Genomic DNA, 15,746 nt, shown 5'->3' on the forward strand with positions numbered 1-15,746 from the left:
CCCCCCCACACACACACACAACGAAGTCCTCAATCCAGTGACAAATTTCAGTTGATAACCCATACTTTTGACAGTAGGTGTGATACCACAGTCTAACATAAATTTTGTGGTGATACTGAGTCAAACGCTTTTCGGAAATCAAGAAAGACTGCATCTGCCAGACTGCCATGATCCAAAGCTTTCAGTGTGTCATGTGAGAAAAGTGCGAGTTGTGTTTCATATGATCGATGTTTTCGGAATCCATCCTGAGTGACATTGAGGATGTCTCATTATATTTGAACTCAGAATATTTTCTAAGATTCTACAACAAATCGATGTCAAGGGTCCTGGAGGTAGTCTTGTGTATCATTTCTTCTACCCTTCTTGTAGAGAGGTGTGACCTGTGCATTTTTCCATGAACTGGGTACAGTTTTTTGTTCGAGGGATATACAACATGTAAAGTTCTCTGGTAGCACGCATCCAAAGTGAAAGTTAAAAGAACATTTCGATGTGTAATGCTTGCTGTAACAAATAATTTATATGTATTTCTGTTAATTGAATTTCAAAAGGACACTTAATATTGTTAGGAAAAAGATAATTCTGAATTTTGCTATTATAAATGATTATTCAAAGAGTGTGAAATACTATCTGTGGCGGAGGATGTGAAAACCGCCACAGAATAAACTAAGGAGGTGTATAATATAGGTCGTTGGAAAAAAACGATAAGTAATCAAAAAAGACAAAGGCAGTACAAGAATTAGTTAAGGTGTAAATAGGCAATATATTGTAAAAGAATCGCTTGTCTTCTGCACAGACTGAATGGGAGAGGAACCCGTCACGTTGCCTTAGGCTCGTAAGAAGTCTTCGTTTGTCGATGATCGACGCCATTTATAGCTGGGATTGTAAAAGGTGTGTAAAGATTTTAATTGTTTCTGTTAAAATATATTTATCTGGTAAAATCTGTTTATCACAATTACTGCAAAGTTCGCACCGGACATTACCCATTTTATTTAAGAAATTTCAGCATTTTTTTGGATATCGCTGGCGGTGCGGAGCTGCGCCGCGAGCGAGCAGTCTGCAGCAGCGGCAGATTTAAATATACGATCGCAATAACGACCACATCCTAAAAAGGGTACAGGTAGAGGTGAACGAAAATAATAAAGTGTTTCTTTTCACAGCATTCCAGATGCAGGATAAAAGGAGATAGAAGATTTTATCTTGTGCATTCACAGGTGGATACAAGTTGCAGATTTTGTAAATTTTCATTAAAAAAGTGATAAATTCTGAACATATCGTAAAGTGTATTTTAAACTGGATAATTTTCATGAGAGAATTTTCATTTGGTAAAGATAGTCTTATGCTAGTGCAACGTGAAAATGTTTGCCAAGTTCGATGGACAATAATATTTTCATTCTTGCACAAACAGCTTTAGTACTTGAATAAAAGTAAAACTTGAATAATTGTTTTGGAATATTCAAAAAAATCATTTTTATTAATCTGCAACAGAATATTTCATACGTAAAGTAATAATCACAGATGAAAAATTTATTGCAACGTTTCATGTCTCGTGTCCATCCACGTATATGTTAAGTTCAATCTCAACGGTTTACCAATCAAATTAAACGCAAAAAGCAAAGAAAGTTTAAAACCAGACGGTCAACTCCCGAATAATTAAAACAGACAAAATCGCATTAAAAACGGATTATAGTTAGAAGAGGGGAAAATAGCCGCAAATTCAGTATAGAATCTGACTGGGATTTCATCGGGCCCTAGAGCTTTGTTCAGTCTTAACGGTTTCATCTGTTTCTCAACGCCATTGACACTATCACTTATTTCACTCTTCTTTTCAGTGGTAGGAGGATTGAATTGGGGCAGTTCTCATGTGTTTCCTTTTGTAAAGGAACATTTGGAAACATAGTTAAACATTTCAGCTTTTGCTTTCCTATTCTCAGTTTCAGTTCCTGCCTCAGTCGATACGGACTGGATGCTAACTTTGGTGCCATCATTTGTCAATATTCTGCTTCGCTCGTCATTGAAAGCTTCAGGCATTACTCTCTTGACAGCTAAACGTGTTTCATTGAGCATCTCTCTAGCTATAGGCCTATGCTTTGTTTTACACCTAGTATGCCGTAATCTCTGTTTTATAGCTGACTGGTTCAGATGTACATTGTGTCAGTAGTTTTTACTCAGAAAGATAATACAAAAATTTTCTACTTCTTTTCTTTATTCAATAAGGTATTCTGTTTTGAGGTATGAAATCAGTACAGGACTCTTTCTTCTCATGAAGTACGTAAGTCCAAATTAACAGATCAATAATGCTCGTACATTATCTAAATTGTGAGGATAGACACATAGAGTGAACAACAGTGCGCAAATGTAGTCATGCACAGCAATTGCAGTTATCAGCAATTACTTAAACTTCAGAGTGGGATATTCTGTTGCCAGAATTCCATGCGTTCCTTGAACACGGCTTGCTCCAGATTGACTGTGTCTGTGATGTGCACGTAGTAAAGGTTTGTGTTATCAAAAGGCTCCCAGATAAACTCCTCACCCTCCGGGGATGGTGTTCTGTAAAAGAAACAAAGGTCACAATCATTTATAGCTCAAGGGTGTTGTGGGGGCTGGTACATGTACATTTACTGAAGGTGTGTGGTGGCAGTTGGCTGTGTGTCAGTAGTATAATAACTGCACTTCCATTTCTATGCTGTAGTCTGATCACCTGCTGAAATGAAAATTTACTTCTACATACTTGTCGTATATCGTTGAGTAGCGACTGCATAGTGATGGAGGAATATACACTCCTGGAAATTGAAATAAGAACACCGTGAATTCATTGTCCCAGGAAGGGGAAACTTTATTGACACATTCCTGGGGTCAGATACATTACATGATCACACTGACAGAACCACAGGCACATAGACACAGGCAACAGAGCATGCACAATGTCGGCACTAGTACAGTGTATATCCACCTTTCGCAGCAATGCAGGCTGCTATTCTGCCATGGAGACGATCGTAGAGATGCTGGATGTAGTCCTGTGGAACGGCTTGCCATGCCATTTCCACCTGGCGCCTCAGTTGGACCAGCGTTCGTGCTGGACGTGCAGACCGCGTGAGACGACGCTTCATCCAGTCCCAAACATGCTCAATGGGGGACAGATCCGGAGATCTTGCTGGCCAGGGTAGTTGACTTACACCTTCTAGAGCACGTTGGGTGGCACGGGATACATGCGGACGTGCATTGTCCTGTTGGAACAGCAAGTTCCCTTGCCGGTCTAGGAATGGTAGAACGATGGGTTCGATGACGGTTTGGATGTACCGTGCACTATTCAGTGTCCCCTCGACGATCACCAGTGGTGCACGGCCAGTGTAGGAGATCGCTCCCCACACCATGATGCCGGGTGTTGGCCCTGTGTGCCTCGGTCGTATGCAGTCCTGATTGTGGCGCTCACCTGCACGGCGCCAAACACGCATACGACCATCATTGGCACCAAGGCAGAAGCGACTCTCATCGCTGAAGACGACACGTCTCCATTCGTCCCTCCATTCACGCCTGTCGCGACACCATTGGAGGCGGGCTGCACGATGTTGGGGCGTGAGCGGAAGACGGCCTAACGGTGTGCGGGACCGTAGCCCAGCTTCATGGAGACGGTTGCGAATGGTCCTAGCCGATACCCCAGGAGCAACAGTGTCCCTAATTTGCTGGGAAGTGGCGGTGCGGTCCCCTACGGCACTGCGTAGGATCCTACGGTCTTGGCGTGCATCCGTGCGTCGCTGCGGTCCGGTCCCAGGTCGACGGGCACGTGCACCTTCCGCCGACCACTGGCGACAACATCGATGTACTGTGGAGACCTCACGCCCCACGTGTTGAGCAATTCGGCGGTACGTCCACCCGGCCTCCCGCATGCCCACTATACGCCCTCGCTCAAAGTCCGTCAACTGCACATACGGTTCACGTCCACGCTGTCGCGGCATGCTAGCAGTGTTAAAGACTGCGATGGAGCTCCGTATGCCACGGCAAACTGGCTGACACTGACGGCGGCGGTGCACAAATGCTGCGCAGCTAGCGCCATTCGACGGCCAACACCGCGGTTCCTGGTGTGTCCGCTGTGCCGTGCGTGTGATCATTGCTTGTACAGCCCTCTCGCAGTGTCCGGAGCAAGTATGGTGGGTCTGACACACCGGTGTCAATGTGTTCTTTTTTCCATTTCCAGGAGTGTACATTGCGTGATTAACCTATTATTGGAAGATCGTACACTTCATCTGGAGACCTGACGCAATGAACTATACGTGAATCTGCCCTGCTCGCATCAAGGGGAATACTGTGCGTTGGTTTGTAGGACGGGGTGGTAGGCCACTATATCTGTGCACTATATTAACAACCATTTCTTGAGTTTGCCAGAAAGTATCAATTTGGTTTGTAAGTCATTTTTCACACCGCTTATTCCTTCATAGAAACTTCTCTCATTCAAAGCTTTCACTAAAATATGAAAGAGAATGAAAATTAGCGTAACTGACGCCCGAAACTCAAATCCAGCAATTGCTCCCCTGTCTGCCCTCTAATAATTTCCCAGCTGTAGAGGTAAGTGCCAATCGGAGTGTCGCGAAATCAGAATGATCGGAAAATCAGTCAGGAAACACTGTGAATTTCTTTTCATGGATCGTCTAACTCCTATGTGAAAACACCGCTTGCCTGATTTCAGTGCTGCAGGGTTTTGAATGAATTCCTTGTACATGGAAAGAGACGAGAAATTCTGTGTTGTCAAAAGAATCACCAAACATGACAACCTCAAAGCACTACCCACAGTCATTGTAATCAGGGGGAGAGGAGCCCTGTTTTTTTTCCCCCACAGCTCTCGACGAGTGAGGAGAGTCATTTAGTACCTGTGACTCATTAACAATAAACTAGAGGAGACATATGAGGAGCAATCATTGCAACAAGTTAGTTCTCTTTATGCATTCCACTGAAGTTACTGCAGAATTAGAAGCCTTTTAAAGCTGTTACAGTCGCTTACGGAAGGAATGCTTCCAGACCGTGTTTTGCATTCTGACAAGGGTGGTTAGATCTCAAGTTTTAGTTATTTTAGGTAGAACGTTCATAAAAAGTAAGGATCCATATTATTGATATTACGGCAAAGAAAACAGTTAACTGCGTTTGTCAATAGCTTCCAGAATTTTTTTGCGAAGTTTGCTCGGTTCATATTCACTAACGACTCATTTATCTGTTAAAATCATACACCCTTCTCTGTTCACTCTTGATGCTGCAAACTTTGGCATTTGATAGTATGTATGAATTGTAATAGCAGTATGACAGTTAGATTTCTCTTTTCGGACTCCAGTTTGTAATGTGACAGTTGCATATTCTTTAGTATTACTTGTGTGATGCATTGAGAAAAGAAATATTCCACAGCGGGCTAGGAAAAATTGAAAATACGAATTAAATTAAATAGGTAACGAGGAGTATACTGTAAGAGAATCGTTGTAAATACGAGGCGCACAAAAATTCTAAAATAAAGACATTTCGCGAACAGAAAGACACGATAGTTTAGTTACTTTGGTTTGATTATCCTCAATGATTTATTTCCATATTATTAACGCTGTGTAGCTACTTTACGTTGTTCCCAGAATAAAGAGAATTTTCGTTTAAATACCATCAAGCGTTCAGAGTAAATTATGACTTCTCTTAACGCCTGACTTCCTTCATCTGAGCGCATCTATTATGAGAAATAAAGCTGCTTGCGTCGATTGAAAACTGTAGTAACCATATAAGCATTAGGAACATGTATTGCCTCTATTGTAGCGACATTTTGCAATACATGAAGATGCTTTAATGATATAATAGAAGAATAAGAAAAAGAAAGGAATAACGTACTACAGCTAACGCTTATGTTGACCGTTCTGTTCCCGAGAAGTTTCTGCATGGCCTAAATTAAATGCCTTCTAATTTTTGGTATTCTGCTGATAGAAAAGTAAGGGGTAACTTCGTGGTTGGAGAACGCCACCTTTTCTTAGCATTGTTGACCGTTTTTAGGTCGCTCTGTCCGCAGATTGCTGCGATTGATCGCTGAACACTCTTAATTCCCCGATGAATCTGATTCGACAAATCGGCCATCTATGGCGATAGGTCTCCTAGCTGCATTTCATTTGTCTAGTTCTTAAGGGTGACGGTGTAGTCTTCTTTGATTTCGCTATGCTCACAGAGAGTAGGTACTTTACATTATACTCCATAGTTTTTCAGGGAGTACAAACCATTCTGAAATATGAAGTTGAAGCCGGAGTTTCCACTTGAATTAAGAAGAAATACAAACATAAAAACAATTACACCTTTAGACTTTTCATGGATCAGCATTTACCTCTGCTGCGTATGTTACGAAGAAATACAAATATAAAAACAATGACACCTTCAGATTTTGCATTGATTATCATTTACTTGTGTTGCAGAAGTACAATTCATGGGAAGTTGATAGCAGTAGTGGTATACACAGGGCCCTATCTTGTGATTTTGATTTATTTATGAAACAACTACACGCAGTGTTAAAGCATACAGAATGAGGTGCCGTATTATTAGGTGGTCATTTTAAGTTAAACGTTTAAGTCTCAGCTATTCTACAGCTGTTCTGCAGCCCCTTGTCATTTCATATCATTATAATCTCCTTCACACAATTTACAAGAGTGTGGAAGTCAGTAGTGCTATATTTGGTAGCATTTCTGTAGACATACCAGTATCGAGATCGCAAAACCAACTGTGTACTTACTTGAAATTAAACTACAAGACTGACAAGTTAAAAAAGATAGTAACGATTTTATATTCGTGAGATACAGACGGGAATACCTGACGTCAATGAAAAATGTAATATATTCTCTGACATACCTTGCAGTTTCCGAGAAAACCGTTTCACAACAAGTTTAATAAGTTGCAATGTTAATTTTTTTATTTCCTTATATTTTTGCAAGCATTTATGGGCACATAGAGATTAACTGCTGCTGCTGGTAAACATAGCAGCTCATTTACCACAGCAGAATTCAACGGCAGTGACGTTCGAAATTGATTGGTAAATGACTAGCGCGTGGGGATCAAAGCGGGCGTCCGATTGTAGGCGATATCGTGTGTGGTCTAAGGCCCCTCGCACACTGGAGCGACTGAAATGAAAACTGCTGGCGTCCGAGTTGGTAACAGATTGCAAAAACTACGTTAACTGTTGTATTCAGTTCGAGAACATTGTTCCGCACAAGCGGCTTATTATTTGGCGCCGTACGCTTTCACTCGTGTCAGTTTTCGCTACAAATTGTGATACGCACTGTACACAGATCTAGCACTTGGGCGGCCCTGGCTCCCCTCTCAGCTTCGATCCCCAACCGGACGCTACCAATTATGATATGTACTGTATAGAAATCTCGGCTTGGCACCCTAAGCGGCAGCTTGTGCCCCTTGCTCCTTAAACCGGTCCTCGTTACAGTGCATCAAATACAGCAAGTGTTCTCCACTTACTCATTCCTAATAAAGTTGCTACTATGTTGTTAAAACAGGGCTCCGCAGACGGCGCGACTGCAAAGTTGCCAGCGACTCGGCGCCCGCGTTTGCCAAGCGATCTCAGTTGCGTCGTTTCCTCGAACACAGCTCTGTATTGGTTTCATTCGAAGGTGAACGAGCAAGTTATCATAGTTTTGTACAGGAAACGGAAAAATATCCCATTTCATACACCTATGAGCTCCCAGACAACTTACTGCAGTAGGGTTAGACAGAGAAAACGTGGTATGAAGAGGGAATAGAATTTCATGTGGCCTGTATAATGTATGTAGTGTGCCGGCATATTATCTGTGCTATGGCGGAAGAAATCAACTACGCGAAATCACTACAGCACTGATCAGTCGTTCTATGAGGGAAGATCGGAAAGCAACGCTTAGCAAATTTCTTACCAAAAAGTTTCATAGGTAAAAAAAAAAAAAAATCACAAATGAACTCACATCATGTACCTACTTTTCTATATAGTCACCAACGTTCTCAACACGTTTCTCCTATTGTGGTACCAGTTTCAATATGCTCCGTTCGTAAAAGTCCGTTTGATTGGAGTATATCCATCTAAAAGACTGTTGATTTCACTTCCAGATCTATCCCAAAGCGTTTGCCGGTCAGTAATTTCCTCATGGGACGACACAGATGAAAGTCCGACGGTGCAAGGTCCGGAGTGTATGGTGGATGGTGAAACACCTCTACCCAAATATGGCGATTTTCTCTCGAACAGGAGCAGCAGCATGGGTGCTAGTGTTCTCAAGAAGAAGTCTGACACTGTCAACATTACTGTTGTGGCGTTTGCCACGAAGGGTACGGCGGAACTCAACCAAAGTTTTAATGTAGGCTGCAGAATTCACAGTGGTCCTGTATCAGCAAAGTCCATCAGTAACAGACCATACATGTCCCAGAACACTGTCGCAACCACCTTCCTAGCAAATTGAGTAACTGTGAATTTTTTTCGTATTGGGTAACCGGTATGTTTCCACTCCATAAGGGCCTGCTTGGTTTGGGGGATGTAGTGGCATGCCCACCACCCTTCAACAGTGAAGATTCCTTCCAGAAAGTCATGCCCTTTTGCAGCATAACGCGTCAAGTGAACCCAGATTGTCATCATTCGCTGGCTCTTGTGGTTGTGTGTTGGGTTCGTAGGCACCTGGCAGGCACTAACTTTACGATATTTCAACCTGTCATGAACATTGCCGTACACCGTACCATAGGAAATGTTGCACTGCTGCGATAAGGTCGTTCAAAATTGCTGCCTCAATTGCTCCGACATCCTGCGAGGTTGCAGCTGTTGCTGGCCGCCCGGAGCGTGGCGAATCTTAGTGGCTCACAGGGCCTCTCGGAGGATTGCACACCACCTGGTGACATTGCTACGCTCCATAGAGTCGTCCTCATACACACCAAGCATGTCCCTGTCAATTTCACGCGGTTTATGACTTTTGGCCAACAAATATGGAACTACACTTCACTGCTCTTCACCAGTTCACGACAGTAACATGCGCGCCATGTTTGCTTCGTAGTTCAGGCTTCTCTCGCTAAAGCTGCACAGGAATGCCATGTTTACTTCGTAGTTCAGGCTTCTCTCACTAAAGCTGCACATGAAAACAAAATACCTTCTATAGCCGCAGACTTCAAACTATATCGACATGAAATTTCAGTATTCCAGCTGAAATACCTGAGAAGATAAAAGTTATTGTGTGTTTCTTTCCGATCCTCCCTCGTATAAAAAGATATGAATGACGACTCTGTTACAGTTCCTTGTATGATACATGCAATCTTCAGTTTAAGTTTCTTTGGATGTATAGATGAATCCAGAATTTTCGTTTTCTCATTCATGTGTAATAACTGTGATCCATATCTTCCTCTGAACTTGAATCTATAGTCACATGCCGGGTGTAACCGAAAGATGCTCATGTGCAACAAACAATACTTCCTCTACTCGAAGTTCGCACACGGCAATTGCAGTTTTTCATTTCAGAGTTGTGCTATATGCGAACTGTGCTGCCAGCCAATTGCGAACTACACTCCTGGAAATTGAAATAAGAACACCGTGAATTCATTGTCCCAGGAAGGGGAAACTTTATTGACACATTCCTGGGGTCAGATACATCACATGATCACACTGACAGAACCACAGGCACATAGACACAGGCAACAGAGCATGCACAATGTCGGCACTAGTACAGTGTATATCCACCTTTCGCAGCAATGCAGGCTGCTATTCTGCCATGGAGACGATCGTAGAGATGCTGGATGTAGTCCTGTGGAACGGCTTGCCATGCCATTTCCACCTGGCGCCTCAGTTGGACCAGCGTTCGTGCTGGACGTGCAGACCGCGTGAGACGACGCTTCATCCAGTCCCAAACATGCTCAATGGGGGACAGATCCGGAGATCTTGCTGGCCAGGGTAGTTGACTTACACCTTCTAGAGCACGTTGGGTGGCACGGGATACATGCGGACGTGCATTGTCCTGTTGGAACAGCAAGTTCCCTTGCCGGTCTAGGAATGGTAGAACGATGGGTTCGATGACGGTTTGGATGTATCGTGCACTATTCAGTGTCCCCTCGACGATCACCAGTGGTGTACGGCCAGTGTAGGAGATCGCTCCCCACATCATGATGCCGGGTGTTGGCCCTGTGTGCCTCGGTCGTATGCAGTCCTGATTGTGGCGCTCACCTGCACGGCGCCAAACACGCATACGACCATCATTGGCACCAAGGCAGAAGCGACTCTCATCGCTGAAGACGACACGTCTCCATTCGTCCCTCCATTCACGCCTGTCGCGACACCACTGGAGGCGGGCTGCACGATGTTGGGGCGTGAGCGGAAGACGGCCTAACGGTGTGCGGGACCGTAGCCCAGCTTCATGGAGACGGTTGCGAATGGTCCTCGCCGATACCCCAGGAGCAACAGTGTCCCTAATTTGCTGGGAAGTGGCGGTGCGGTCCCCTACGGCACTGCGTAGGATCCTACGGTCTTGGCGTGCATCCGTGCGTCGCTGCGGTCCGGTCCCAGGTCGACGGGCACGTGCACCTTCCGCCGACCACTGGCGACAACATCGATGTACTGTGGAGACCTCACGCCCCACGTGTTGAGCAATTCGGCGGTACGTCCACTCGGCCTCCCGCATGCCCACTATACGCCCTCGCTCAAAGTCCGTCAACTGCACATACGGTTCACGTCCACGCTGTCGCGGCATGCTACCAGTGTTAAAGACTGCGATGGAGCTCCGTATGCCACGGCAAACTGGCTGACACTGACGGCGGCGGTGCCCAAATGCTGCGCAGCTAGCGCCATTCGACGGCCAACACCGCGGTTCCTGGTGTGTCCGCTGTGCCGTGCGTGTGATCATTGCTTGTACAGCCCTCTCGCAGTGTCCGGAGCAAGTATGGTGGGTCTGACACACCGGTGTCAATGTGTTCTTTTTTCCATTTCCAGGAGTGTAGTTGTGGTTTTAGATCACCTGGCCATTGTCTTCTTTTTTAGTCGCTCCATGTGCCTCAACAGATTTATCTATTGCCTATGGGCTCTTTATACTACAAGGGCCGAGAGATACTGATGCGATGGTAGAAAAAGAAGAAAGGAAATAACTACATTAGCTGTTGTAGTATAAAAAAACATAGCACTGGTTCACTACTTACCCGTTCTTAATGAAGTTGCTCCACAGCCGTAGCATGGTCAGTCTCAACTGACCAAACGTTGTGTTCGGGTCCGGCACGCCATCAATAGGCGAGTAGAAGACCATGCTGCTTTGAGAGGCGTGGCGTGTGCCTACATAACAGAATGTCTGGCTGTGGTTTAATCTTACACCAAAATTAAATTTAAAAATAAACTATTATGAAGTGTATACGATTTCGGCTTTTCAGAGGAAAGTAAACATAGAAACTATGTTTCGGCATCCTGACCAGGTTTTACGTCACTGTCTGAACCGCTACGGCGGCTACTGAGACAGATCTGTTAAAGTCAAAACTAGTTTCAACGACTCATGCCTCTCTAACTGGAGTATATCGCTGTCTCTAATGACATCAATGACCCGGACATTAAACTTTAATATCATATACTTTTGAGTCGATCAACAACTGACGTATTATCTATATCCTTACATTAATACAAATGTATCTGGCCCATGTCTGTACATAGGAGACACTTAATTCGAGGGATCTTTATAACAGTAAAAGAAGCTAAACAATTATTTTTAGAATTTTTGTTTGTATGTCTGTCTGTCTGTATGTCCTTGTGTTTCTAAGCGAATTACGCAGAAACTACTGCACGAATTGGATGTGGTTTTCATAGTTGCATTGTTGGAATTCTATCTTAAAATCTGGCCCGTGTCTCATCTTGATACGCCACCTACAGGCCGTGTTATCTACGCATACAGTGTGTTTTTTTTATCTGTGTCAGTACGGGGAAATCGGAATCCATAGAAGATGGTTCAAATGGGTCTGAGCACTATGGGACTTAACTTCTGAGGTCATCAGTCCCCTAGACTTAGAACTACTTAAACCGAACTAAAGGGCATCACACACACCCATGCCCGAGGCAGGATTCGAACCTGCGACCGTAGCGGTCGCGCCGTTCCAGACTGTAACGCCTAGAACCGCTCGACTACACCGGCGGGCTCCATAGGAAACGCAGGAAAGCTGTCTTAGGAACCTTTAGACGCTTTTTAGTGAAAACAGTTTTGCCATAATTGGTCAAGTGTAAGTTGTCCGTGAAAATGAGTAAAATTGGCAAAATTTTTTCTGGATGTGGATGGACTCAGTTTCGTGTACGGATCATTTCATTATATTGGAAGAAAAAAAAATCGGGACAGCGGAAGTTTTATAAAACTATACTAAATAAACCAGGTTAGAAATCATAGAGTTCGTAAAAAGTAGTATTTTGAACGTTTTATCACAATAACAATAATAAGAATAATTGTTATTATAATGTTAACAGTTTAATCCAGTTACCCATATACATTCTTGAATCAGTGTAAATATAATCGTTGATAAGTTTGTCGAGTTGACACCAAAAATCTCCGTTGCGCTCTTTTGGCAGCTTGACCACGATTTTTTTTACATCCGTTTTTCTCACCGATAATAACATTCAGGATTTTTCAAAAGTCATGCGAGTTCGATATCCACGAGGACGAAGTCGTGGCCAAAAGCTAGCATACTACAAACTGGGACGAAATCGGTGATGACGAATAGGCGAAGCCCCATTGTCAGAGATGCTCAGCACACGCCGGCGGCAGATGTTACAAGAGAGGAGTTTTGCATCATGGAGCGTTTTCCTGTTGAAACATTCTGATAGCGTGTTCCATTAAGAACAGTGTAACATATTACTCATACTTCCTCCTATAAACGTTTCGCGAAATAACCACGACAAGAAAATCAGATAAATTGGAGCTCATACGGAGGTTTAGCGACAGTCACTACTACGCGCCTACTGCGAATGCAACAAGATGGAAGGAAATGAGAATGGGTTCAGAAGCTCCTTCCACCACACGCCATAAGGTGCAATGCGGAGTATGGATGTAGATGTGGACGTTATTGGGAAAATTGCATTTTGAGTAGCTCATGATGGACGAACAGAATGGGCTCTACTGAAAACTGAAGGCAACGTGATCAATTACGGAATTTCAAATCGGAAGTTGGTACCAAATATTTTGGCATATTATGCCGTTTCGGTTGTATTATGTCACCAGGAAAAACAAATCTGATATTCTTTGGGTCGGAATGTTAGATGTTCGATTCCTTAATCATGTAGGTAGGTTAAACATTTAAAGAGGAGCGAGGAATAGGTTGAAGTTAGATATAGTGAGAACAGGATTTCTAGTGAATAGGTGAAAATCATAATACACTCGCTGGAATAAAAACCGAATACACACGAAAATGGAATGGATGAGTAGAACAAATCAACAAGGATAGTTACATGTCTCACGAGGGAGTCTGGTGCTGTATCATTACCTATTCCGTAAGCATGGTGCCCAACGTGCTTCTGACATCAGGCGTTGCTGTACACTTTTCTCATGTTACTCAGGCACAAAAGTAACTTGAGCCTCAAGCACCACTCACATTTAATTTATTCTCACCTTTTAAAGATTAAGTCATTTGAGTGTTTTGCACTTGCCTTTGAAACTATATGTATTTCCGTCGGCTGGAGGTGATTTGCAGGGGCATGTACGAAACAGCGTCTAATGACGTCCAGTACTGAAATGGCTCTGAGCACTATGGGACTTAACATCTGAGGTCATCAGTCCCCTAGAGCTTAGAACTACTTAAACCTAACTAACCTAAGGACATCACACACATCCATGCCCGAGGCAGGATTCGAACCTGCGACCGTAGCGGTCGCGCGGTTCCAGACTGAAGCGTCTAGAACCGCTCGGCCACTCCGGCGGCTCCAGTACTGAATTCAGATTCAATGTGGGTATGGGTGAAACCGAACTCGGATGCAGAAAGCCCTGAAAAGTTCATTTTTTATGGCGTGCGGTGCCACCAAAAGATATCTTGTATCTCGTGCTTGTCGTCAACGAGTCATTGGCGGTAGAGTACATAAATGCTGTAGGTGAATAGTGCTGTGCTTTTTCCTCTCGTTTATTAGGTTCATTTTACATTTTTGACCAGGTGAGGTGAGTTGTCTTTCATTACGTCTGTCGAAAAGTCTGGGGTTCCTTATGTCTCCTAGGTCACTTTTCTTTTCTTGTCTGTCATTCTGCCTGGTAAATTATTTTGTATAGTTAGAGCTCAGCTCGTCCTGTATCGAATTATAAGTACACCCAACGCAACTTTGTTTTACAGCGAGATTGCAAGAAGTAGAGACACACAAATGTTGAAACCCCCCCCCCCCCTCTCCGCCCCAAAACTTCTTTCGCGTTCATAGTGGTACCGACAACGAATACCAGAAACCGTCGCCAGAAGTCGCCCGATAACATCGTACGACAGTTTGATCACTCGTGCGACTGATCTACGTCAGTTTTTGGCAGTTAGGTTCTATTAAGGGCGCTAGAAAATATTTTAAACTCAAGGGGCGTGATGGGTGTCAGGACGCCTCTGTGACTAAAGATGAATGCTAGATTGTGGCTTTTGCTATTACGAAGACGCTGAATGCATGTGAATGAGCTATATGTGTCTCGTGCAGAAAGTGATGAGCACTGTACACTCTTTCCTCAGTTACAGGATTAACCAGATAAGTTTTACGAGTATATGAGATGAAGAGAGAAACTTTCTATAGATCCACGAGATGGTTCGTGCTGACACTGGAAAGCAAAATTAGATACACTCTGCACAACTTCAACTAAATTCAGTGAAACAGACATACGTCGGTTTAACCACCATAACGGTCATTTAGCGTATGTGTGAAAACGAACATAAATTTTAGAATAATTACTCTGAACACATAAAGCACTGCAAACTGAAAACATATACACCACAATTGCAAACCACCTGATATAACAGAATCACCAATCCTACCGGCAAAAAAAAAAAAAAAAAAAAAAAAAAAAAAAAAAAAAAAAAAAAAAAAAAAAAGCTGGTAAGCAGTAATAATAATTTGTAAACAGCTGATGTTCGCCTGCCACAACCCAAAAAAGATCCAATAGGATGACTTTAAGCATAAGCTACACCATCCTTCTCGAGTAAAGAAATAATTTTTGCGGTTACAGTTTGTATGTATGTATTGAACCGGGGACCTAGAAACGATGGAGATGCTTCGTCCCGCTGTAGCCCTCAGTGGTTCACAACCCCACAACAGGCCACAGCAGTCCACCCACCCACCCCACCGCTGCTCCACACCGAAACCAGGGTTACTGTGCGGATCGGCCCCAAGTGGAATTTTATGCAAAATTATGTTTAGGAAATGCCAAAAATTTACGGAAAATTCTGAAATAAAATGTCAACGAAAATAACCGTATGGAGCAGTTCACATCGAGATGATATGAAATACAATACGACAGATGATGCGACCTGCAACCCGCTTCGGCAGAGCACATAGAAACAGCAGAAGCGCCGTAACTGATATCCTTGAGACGAGAACAATGCGATACCGATGTGTTTTTATCGTACACCTCCCCCCCTTTCCCCCTTCCACCCCCCCCCCCCCCCCCGGCACAACATTGGTGTGATCTGTTTACTGTTTTTGAGTCTACCATAATGCCACTTTGATCATCACTGCAGGGGCAGTTTTTGTACATATGACATCGTCTGTACTTGTCACACCTAGGGTATGAATGGTTTGAAAACGGACACAAGTGTCAGAAACTAGTCGT

General features: G+C 43.6%; 1 protein-coding gene across 1 annotated transcript in view; it reads right to left on the reverse strand.

Moving 5' to 3' along the window:
• Positions 1–2,199: 2,199 nt before the first annotated feature.
• The window catches only part of LOC126199297 (venom carboxylesterase-6-like), a 95,707-nt gene continuing 82,160 nt past the window's right edge, over positions 2,200–15,746 (reverse strand). The window contains exons 9-10 of the mRNA XM_049936122.1: positions 11,137–11,266; positions 2,200–2,547 (exon numbers count right to left, since the gene is read on the reverse strand). Of these exons, the coding sequence (XP_049792079.1) occupies positions 2,400–2,547; positions 11,137–11,266 (278 nt within the window). The 3' untranslated portion in view covers positions 2,200–2,399. The remainder of the gene's footprint in view (positions 2,548–11,136; positions 11,267–15,746) is intronic.

This window comes from Schistocerca nitens, chromosome 8 (assembly GCF_023898315.1).
Source record: "Schistocerca nitens isolate TAMUIC-IGC-003100 chromosome 8, iqSchNite1.1, whole genome shotgun sequence".
NCBI classification, from domain to species: Eukaryota; Metazoa; Arthropoda; class Insecta; order Orthoptera; family Acrididae; genus Schistocerca; species Schistocerca nitens.